The sequence below is a fragment of the Populus euphratica genome, unplaced genomic scaffold, assembly GCF_000495115.2.
Source record: "Populus euphratica unplaced genomic scaffold, PopEup_1.0 scaffold38.1, whole genome shotgun sequence".
Taxonomy (NCBI): domain Eukaryota; kingdom Viridiplantae; phylum Streptophyta; class Magnoliopsida; order Malpighiales; family Salicaceae; genus Populus; species Populus euphratica.
In genome coordinates, this window is record NW_011499911.1 from 893,604 (window position 1) to 903,014 (window position 9,411).

The window sequence follows — 9,411 nt, forward strand, 5'->3', positions numbered from 1 at the left end:
CGGAGTGCTTGCTTGGTAATTATAGGCATATGTATCTTAATTGTTTCTTGCATTGCCACTATAATGTCGTTACAAAGACTGTCATTGGATAAATCTAAGACCTTTTAAAACCAAATATAAAACATAACCATGCTCACTTAATGAGTAGACATATCATTATAATTATGTACCATCTATAAATTGCAACAAAGAAAACTCGATATGTAGCATCCTAATTTCCAAGACTTTTGGGTGGTAAATGATAGTCATATAGATTCTAAAAAAATCTAAGCTATTACAAATAGATTGAGATAGATATGGATGTCCTCATCACTGTAATGATAAAATCAAGTTTTCAAATCTATAAATGACGATCATTATCACCCTTAAAGGGCAAACCTATATGTAATTTACCTTTTTTTGGAAGTGACCCATGTTTATAAGCATTGTAACATTGTGTTTTTTTATTTATTTTGAATGAGAAATATAAACCCACCCTAACAAAATCTATAGGAATCAAATAGAAGACAAAAAGGAAGTTCAACTTGTGCAGAAGCAAGATAACTTTTGAGAACATAAATGGCTTAGTTAATTAATTTGCTAAGACGAACCATTCATTTTGAAAGGAGGCCCCCACATTTGAAAGCCAATACTAAGAAGTTTGTTATGAATATGCCCAATTATCCCTTCACAAACCCTTATCAAAATTCTTATCTAGTTAATTAAAGTTTGTAATTTTTTATAATGCTCCTAGTTCATCAAAGATTTATGTTGTTCTACCTCAAAATTCACTGTAAATTGCTAGAAAAAAAATAAACAAAACAACTTTGCCTTTGTTTCAACCTGGTTATCATAACAATCAAAATCCAAATCATAAAATAAAATGTCAAGAGAAGGATTCTCCCCTTTAAATTCTTATTAAGGATATTTATCAAACCTTCATGAATACTCATCAAATAATGCATTAACCATTTAAATCTATCTAACCACCCTTTCCTAAATGGTACAATAAAAATTCCAAATGTAAGTACAATAGTTGAACAATGAGTCATTCTATTGATTGTTGACAAGGCTTAAGAATAAACTAATTCAATATGGATGCCTATCATTCTATAAGAAAAATGGTGTATTATATCAACAAAAGATAGAGACTTGTATGATCCATTTTAACCTAGAGAAATATATATGTAGAGATTCCTAGAAAATTTAAATCTTCTAAATTTGTTAAGTATACCAAAGCAAAATATCCAAAGACTTACCTCAAATTTTTTAAAGTAGATTAATTTAGAAAAATTTTAAGATGTTACAGAAATCATTAGCTTGATGGTTAGTGGTAGACTAATATATCAGCACAATAACATGTGTGTACTTTTATCTTTTGTACATTAATCCTTGCTGTTAAGTGAATTTCGCTATCTTTATAAATACAAAGCTTATGTGCACTTCTTGGAGATTAATTCAGAATTAACAGCACAAGATGCAAGAAAAGTGGAATTGTAGATTGGTAATCTCAGAAGATAAGAAGCCTCAAAATGTGTAAACATCGAGATAGAAAATGATAAGAAAACTACTTACTATAAGATATTAAACTTCTTTCATTACAAAAAGTTGATCTTTGAGTGCAAACTCTATATAATTGAAATCTATGTCACATTCCAGGCAAACTAATAACATAGAAGTTAATTGAAAGGTTATAAGATACAAGGAAAAGGCTGAAATGTTAAATCATTCTCTAGACTTTGATGGATATGATAGAAGTTAATGATGCTAATTAGAGAAACAAACTCCTTCACCTTTCAATTTTTTTTGGTAATGAGGATAAGGAAATATTTCTCATATCATTTCAATGCAATTTGTTTCATATCCTTAATTGGTTTTACTTAATAAAATGACATGCAAAGGAATAAACCTTGATCCTAGGCAATGTTAGATTAGATAACTACATGTAAAGTCTAACATCACCTATATTTTCATCTGTATAACGTTCTTCCTTTCCTTTGCTTTTGAGACACCTTAGTAAAAAATATGGGAGGAATTTAAATAAGGAAGAGAAATTTGTGTCGTTATATCAATATTGCAATTATGAGTGGGTTGATAGAATTGAGGAACTCAAATTAATTCTATAGGAATTCCTTCGTAGAGAATATGAAGCCTTGAAAGGATATATTTTATGCCAAACTCGTTATGGGTTTTAGCATTTAGGATCAAAGAAACAACAGATGAACCAAACAATGTTGAATTGGAGTAGGCAATGAGTTTATATAAATCCACTCTTATCATCTCTAGAGAAAAACTTGGCTCTTGAGGCTTCAAAACAAAGATAACAATAAAAGCAGCTATCTTTATGGCTACGACTATGAAAAGAAAGAAGAACAATACAAAGAAAAGGCAGGTCTTGAAAGAACATGTATTATAGAATTTTGGGCAACATAAAGAACCTGAATTTTTCAATGAAACATCCATGTCATGTCTTCATATTAGTGTTTGCCCCAAAAAATAGTTTGAGCGACAAATAACCATAATTAATTAACATTTCACAAAATTGGGCTTCTCGCTCTTGTCTTATTATTCATATGTAATGCGTTGTTTTATGCCTCAAAACATAACAATAAAATTCTAAACCTAAAAAAAAAAAAAATAGGCAAACATAAGGTCCCGAGTCTTCGAAACTCGGCTCTACAGTTGAGCATTGAAAACTATAGGAGGGTACTGTAGCAATAAAAAAATATTAACTTTAACTATAAATTAAAAGATATGTGCAAAACACTATAATCCATGCCACTGTGGATACAAATTTATTGTGACATGGATTGCTGTTTTTTTTTCTTCCTAAAATCTTTTTTTATTTCTCTTTTATGGGACAAAATTGGAGAACAATTTAATTAATTTGGTTAAGAAAGAACATGGTAATTGGACAAAGGACCAAACTTAAAACAATAAAGGGAATGGATGGTGCTTTTAAAATTTTTCTGAAGCATTCATTATAATCCTCGTGCTTTTAAAATTATAACTATTAGATCCCTTGATTTTTTAAATTTTAAATTTCAAGAAAAGTCAATTTTGATCCAAAACATTATTTTTCTTAGTTTTCAATTTCTAGTTTGATAAACAAGAGAAAATGTCATTGGATTTCATAAATAAAGAGGGGAAATAATTAATTGACATTGATTTCGACTACTAAAATGATTAGTCTTAGAGTTAATGAGTTTCATTTAATGAAAATAGTTTCACTTAAGTGTTTTTTACCTTTAAAATATATATAATAGATCTGATAACTAGTAGTTTTTTTTTTTATTTTGGATTGATTTCTTGGTTATTTGAGATCATATATGGTTTTATTAAGGTGTTTTCTAGATATTTTTGATAAAAACTAATTTTAATATTATTATTATTATTATTTAATTAAGGGAAAACCCAACCTTTGATTTAAAAAAAAAATTAAGAGAGCACACATTTTAATTTTAGGAAAAAAGGTGTGGCTCACGTGTCTTACTTGTTTTTTATTTTTATTTTTAACCTCTTAAACTTAAAAATTAATATACATCATATTTTAGGTTTTTTATTTTTTAAAGGTCTCTCTTAGAAGATACATTAACAATGTCAAGACTTTTTTTATATATACTTGAGAAAAAGATTAATTTAACCCTTTTTTTTCCTGGTTTTTTGGTGATTATTCAATTCATTAAAAACATAACATTATTTCAATACAATCAAATTTATTATTTATTTAACTTTTAATTTAATCTTTAATTATCAAAGATAACTTTTATTTATATTTATTATCACAATTAATTTTTAATTATAAATTATAAATTATTTTTTGTGAAAAAAACACGTAACACTTGAATATAAAGACGTCCTGCCCGCAGCTAGGCACGAGCTAGATAGCTGGCATCAACTAATCAAAACAGAGGAGCCGCTGTATCAGCCTATCGAACTAGTTCAATTCAGCTTCAACAGCAGCTGTCATGGTTTTGATTGTTCAAATGCGATGTCAAAATTGGTATCCTTCGCGTCGCATGCCATCCTTGCGCATTTTAGCCATTCGTAACAAAAGAGATATGAGCCAGTGGGACCTCTTCCTGTTCCCAGTTCGGCAATTTTAACTGGCCCGGCCCGGCCCGGCAGCCACTGATGGGAACGCAGCGGCACATGCTAGATAGCTGGTACAGCTTTGTTGCTTAAAAAACAAAAACGTCACGAGACACCTTACCCATCGTCGAATCCCATTTTATTTGGCATTTTCTTTTCCACTATTATTTCAGTCTCAGAGAGGGCTCGCAATTCTAGATATTGTAATCTCCTAAAATATTACAGTGGGCCCCATCCCAGATCCCTCCTCTAGTCCGCCACCTCAGTTTTGGAGCTACTTGGCTTTAAAGCTGGAAGATGATGGGACATGGGCATATCACGACAACCTTCTGAAAACAATCACCTTTTACTAAGTGCCACGCGGTCGGTGGTTGGGAAATTGGCTCAATCTCCCGAGCTCAAGTCACCACGCAGGAGCTTGAATTTAAAACAATACGACTCATTCAAGGAGAAGGAGATGACCCTAGATGATCCATGTCCTTCTGTGTTTAAAAATGCCTATCAGGGAAAAAGATGATGACCCTTCACAAGCACCATCACCTTTCCACCTGCAAGGGCAAGAAAATAAGATTGATACATTACTTAATAATACAAGAAAAGTGAAAATGGTCCTAATTTGACTTCATCCCTTGTTCTTTGCATTTGGGACATAAGGAGACTTTTCAACCATTACGGCAAGCAACGGCAAGCAACTTCCTTTCAGGAATTTATCAATACAAAGTACTGGTTAATCAGGATTCAAAAATGATGGCCACGGGAGAAAACCAACCACAAAGTTGAAATTTAACGCTTCAGCAGTTCTCAAAATAAATCACACGACATTGTCAAATTACAGTAATCGAATCCAACTTCCAAAGTCTATTGACTTGAAATGTAATAATGAAATGGGAAACCGAAAGTACTACTTTTATATGGAAAAAGCTCCTGAGAATGCTTCTCCCACACCGAGGCTTTAAGCATGTTCAGCTGGGTTGTACTCCATTCCCATCTCAGATAAACAACCATTCCTACGAGCAGCAAAAATGAGAGGAGGCAATTATCGATGAAACTCATAATAGAGTAAAACAATAACTTGTAGAGATGAAAAATAGAGATTAAACTCACTAACATGTAGCCTTATTATTTACAAAACCTAGCAAGCACAGAAAAGCTGGCTCAATAAACTCCCCCAACCATGGAGGGGAAGTCTTCGAAGCTCCACAAGTCCACTGCGTTTGTGCCATCCTGAGTTGTGTCTCCATTAAGGAAGCTATCAAGAGAAGCCTCCCAGTTACCCACAAGATCTGGCATCTGAAGGTTCATCAACTGATTATCAAAAGCCAGCAACTCTTCGGACAGAGATTTTCCATTCTTCTCTTCAACAGGCGCTGTATTCTCAGAGAATGATTCCAACTCCTTAGGATTAGCATCCACAAAGACGGATTCATCAACTTCTGGAGTTGCTGCAAGAACAGACAAGATTTCAGGACCTTGTTCTCCCCACCCAAAGTCACAATCAAATGAGTTGCTCTCCTTGTCAGAATTGAAATACATAGAAGCATTGTCAGGAGTTAAGGGCGTCACCCCAGAATCTCCACTGGCCGGGAAAGAATTCATTATTCCAAACTGGCTCACTTGTGGTTTCTCTTCCACAAAGCCCATATTATTATAATCCGTTTCTGAGTTGCTCAAGTAACTAAAATCCTGGCTTAAATTTGCCTTTGTAAGTCGTTTCTGTGAGTTTTCCTTAATTGGATGCTTTGCTGAAGCGCATGGAGCTTCATCGGGGAAGTTCACCTTAGCTTTCTTGCCACGAATTCTACGTGCCTCAGAATCATATGCTCTAGCAGCTTCTTCTGCAGTATTGAATGTTCCCAACCAGACACGTACCCCTTTCCTGGGATCACGAATCTCAGCAGCCCATTTGCCCCATGGACGCTGCCTAATTCCTCTAAACTGGTTCTTTCTCTTCCTCTTTGCTGATTTTTCAGCAAGTCCACTGGATCCAGCAGATTTAACAGCAGTAGAACCTTCAATAACAACCAAAAAAAAATAAAATAAGGAAACATATTAAGCACACCGGCACAGCTCCTTTAGGTGCGTGCTGCTGCATGAGCAAAGACTATAAAGATATCAAAAGGGAGAAACAACACTCATGAGGCAGAAAGCAGACAACGAGAAGAACAACTTTGGCTTCAAATAGATAAGAAGATCCAATTTTACTTGCGTTGAATCACTAAAAGAAATCGAGATTTGAAGCAAAATGTTCCTAACCTGGAGTTATATTGCAATTCAATAATTATTTACTACATAGAGCTTATTGTCTGACAAGATAGTAATTTATCAATTTTGATTTTCTCAAATTTAGACTAAAAGAGAAACCCCATCAAATCTGCGTTTAATTTATTTAACACCAACATCATGTAACCAAAGAACCCCCAATAAAACTAGCTATTAACACCTCAGATAATAGCAGGAGATCATCACCAGAAGCATTTTACACAGATCTCTTCTGCTAGAGCAGAGATTTTAACAGCTAATGATTTGAAGAATCCATAAAGTTTAGATCTAACTGGTTTTACAAGTCCTATCTTTTTGCTAGATAATAATAATAATAGTAATAATTAAAAAAAAATGTACCCAAAATAATTCAGTACACCTTATACAACCAATTTAGTCCAAAAATATACTTCAACCAAACCAGCATCAAAAATCAGAAATCCACGGATATGAGAGGATTTTGCTCCCCATCTCAAAAGGTTTAAACTTCACAGCTTTGAATTCTCACCATTCATCACTTATTTTCCTTCCACTTGCGAGGAAATCTAACAATCAAAAAGGAGCAATGGACAAACTAAACAATAAAGCTTGATGAAAAATGATGGTTCCACGAATCGAAGTCCTAGATTTAATAACACATAGGCAATCGAAAAATAACAACAATAATATCAAAATATAATAATAGCCCAACACCAAATAAATAAATAAGAAAAAACAACCTTTAATATACAAAACATTCCTCATCATAGCAGATATTTACAAGATCTGCATCATGAACGTATAAGCTTTGTAAGAAAAATGAACACAAATCTAATCCCGCAAAAATGATCAGTGAACAAGCACACACAGCAAGAAATTTATCTCATCAATATGATCAGAAACAAAAACCCACAAGCCACCTCAATAAACTATGATCAACATAACCTACCATATATTCCATCAAGTTCAAAATTACCAAAAATCAAGACACAAAATCAGTTTTTTTAAAGCAAGCAAGAAACTTGAAAGAAAAAAAGCCATATAAACTTTAGCAAAGCCTACTCTCAATACTGTAGCATCGATCTCCCAGAAACTTGATTCAAAAAAATCACTAAAACCCATTTCTAAGCTACAATCAGCTAACCCATAACCGTAATAATTAAGCAAGAAAAATTAAGACAAACAGACAAAAGAAAAGGCATTATTACCACGAGGGAGCCCACGTTTTTTAGCAGGTTCAGAAGCACTAGCAGAGAAAGCAAAAGGCTTGGCATCAGCAAAGACATCATAATCCTCGTCGGCATCAGACTCATCCTTAAACTCTTGAAAATCAGCCTCAAAATCATCTTCGGGATCAGCAACAACTGGCTTCAAGTGCTTGTTGTTGAAGGGTTTCTTCAGCCCAAGCCACTCAAAGCCCGAGGTCAACCGCCGAGAAGATCGAGCGGTGGTTGTCGGAGCGATGAAGTCTGAGATGATAGCACCGCCACACATGTTGATTGATGGTGATTATACAAGTGGGTTGCTTCACGGGGGTGTAATTGAAAAGATTTTTGAGAGAGAGTGGTTGGATGGTGATTTTCCTTTTTCTTCCAAGAGAGAATAATTTGTAAGTAGCGATTGTTAGGATTTAGGTAGGGAGATGGTTGGAGGGGTTGTTTAATAGGTGGGGGAGGAAAGGACTCTGGGGGGTGGATGTGAAATTACTATTTTAGCCTTTTTCGTTGACAAGTTGATGAGATTCTGGTTGCCACATTCATCTTTTTATTTGAGGTTGAATTTTACCTTTGTAAAAAAGGAAGGGTTATTAGGCATTACATTTTAACAGTCGAATTTTATTTTTTTTATTTTTTATTTTATTTTTTATCATTTTATATACTGATTTAAAATATAATTTTAAAAATAATAAAATATTATTTTAATATATTTTTAAATAAAAAACTATAAAGAAAACCATTTTTATCTCAAACAAGTCTAAAGTTAGATTACTTTTCTTTTTTATATTCATATTTAATATTTTCAAGTTATGTTATGTATTAGTTAAGATTAATTTTTTTGAGTTATTTTATAATATATTTTACATGAATTTGTTGCATTTAGAATAATTTAATGATTTTCTTAAAATATTAACCTCGAATTTAAATAGAAAGTTAAATATAATTTCTTAATCATTTGATCAATTCTTTAAAATTATTCTTTATATAGTATTCATTAAAAAAAAAAAACATTATCATTATCTACGTTGTAATTACATAACATACCATGGTTGAGGTACATGAGATGTGTACTTGTGTGCACTCCCCACGCACATGGTCGACATTTATATACAGAATGAGGTCATTGCGTATGCTATTTGCTTCTCTTTCCTTGACTCTTGTCGGAATGCTCTGAAACTTCTATCTTCAAATTTATTTTATTTTATTTTTCATTCTTATATTATTGTGTATTTGAACTATGACATGGTGAGGATGAAGGATTATATCATGGGTATCTTAAGTTCCATGTATTAATTACTTGACATATTTATTAATATGCGCAACTTTTTTTTTCTTATTCGGTTTTATTAAATAGTTTTTGTTTGTATTTTACTTTCACAATATATAATATATCATAAATGTATTGAATTTCATGTGAATAATATATTAGAAGAGCATATTATGTGCATTCAAAATTATTGAAATTCTAATTCACATTCATATGCGATGAACTCCTACCATCTTGTTTGATGGAGTTTTTATTGAACCAAAACCACATAAACCCATTCTTTTTTTCTTTTCTTTTTTTTGTTTTTTAAACCCATTCTTTGTAGGACAAATCTATAAATTTGTTTTTTATATTCTAAACTTATTTGAAAACATGGCTGGTTTTGTATTTTTAAAAAATATATAATTTTTTATTTAAAATTAATTTTTTAATTTTTAGATTGTTTTTATATAACGATATCAAGATTACATTTAAAAAAATTATTTAAAAGTATTTTCAAATAAAAACTATTTTAAAAAATAATTACTATCATAATATTAAACACGTTTTCTTTAAAAAATTATTGGATTTTAAAATTAATAACATAAATCTTGAGTGTTTTATGCTTCAGAAGTATTT

General features: G+C 32.0%; 1 protein-coding gene across 5 annotated transcripts; it reads right to left on the reverse strand.

Annotated features, from left to right (window-relative positions):
• Window positions 1-4,195: 4,195 nt before the first annotated feature.
• On the reverse strand, window positions 4,196-7,952 carry LOC105134005 (ethylene-responsive transcription factor RAP2-12-like). Of its 5 annotated transcripts, XR_843917.1 has the most exons (4): window positions 7,518-7,951; window positions 5,180-6,080; window positions 4,977-5,078; window positions 4,196-4,619 (listed from the first exon to the last, which is right to left on the reverse strand). XR_843917.1 is itself a non-coding variant. In XM_011038231.1 (3 exons), the coding sequence occupies exons 1-2, from the start codon at window positions 7,801-7,803 to the stop codon at window positions 5,227-5,229; spliced, it is 1,140 nt and encodes a 379-aa protein (XP_011036533.1). In that variant the 5' UTR covers window positions 7,804-7,951; the 3' UTR covers window positions 4,778-5,078; window positions 5,180-5,226. The 5 variants fall into 5 exon arrangements, 2 of the variants coding, with proteins under 2 accessions (XP_011036533.1, XP_011036532.1); XR_843916.1 differs by having other exon boundaries at window positions 4,977-6,080; window positions 7,518-7,952; XR_843915.1 differs by lacking the exon at window positions 4,196-4,619 and having other exon boundaries at window positions 4,778-5,078; window positions 5,176-6,080; window positions 7,518-7,952.
• Between the last annotated feature and the right edge of the window lie 1,459 nt (window positions 7,953-9,411).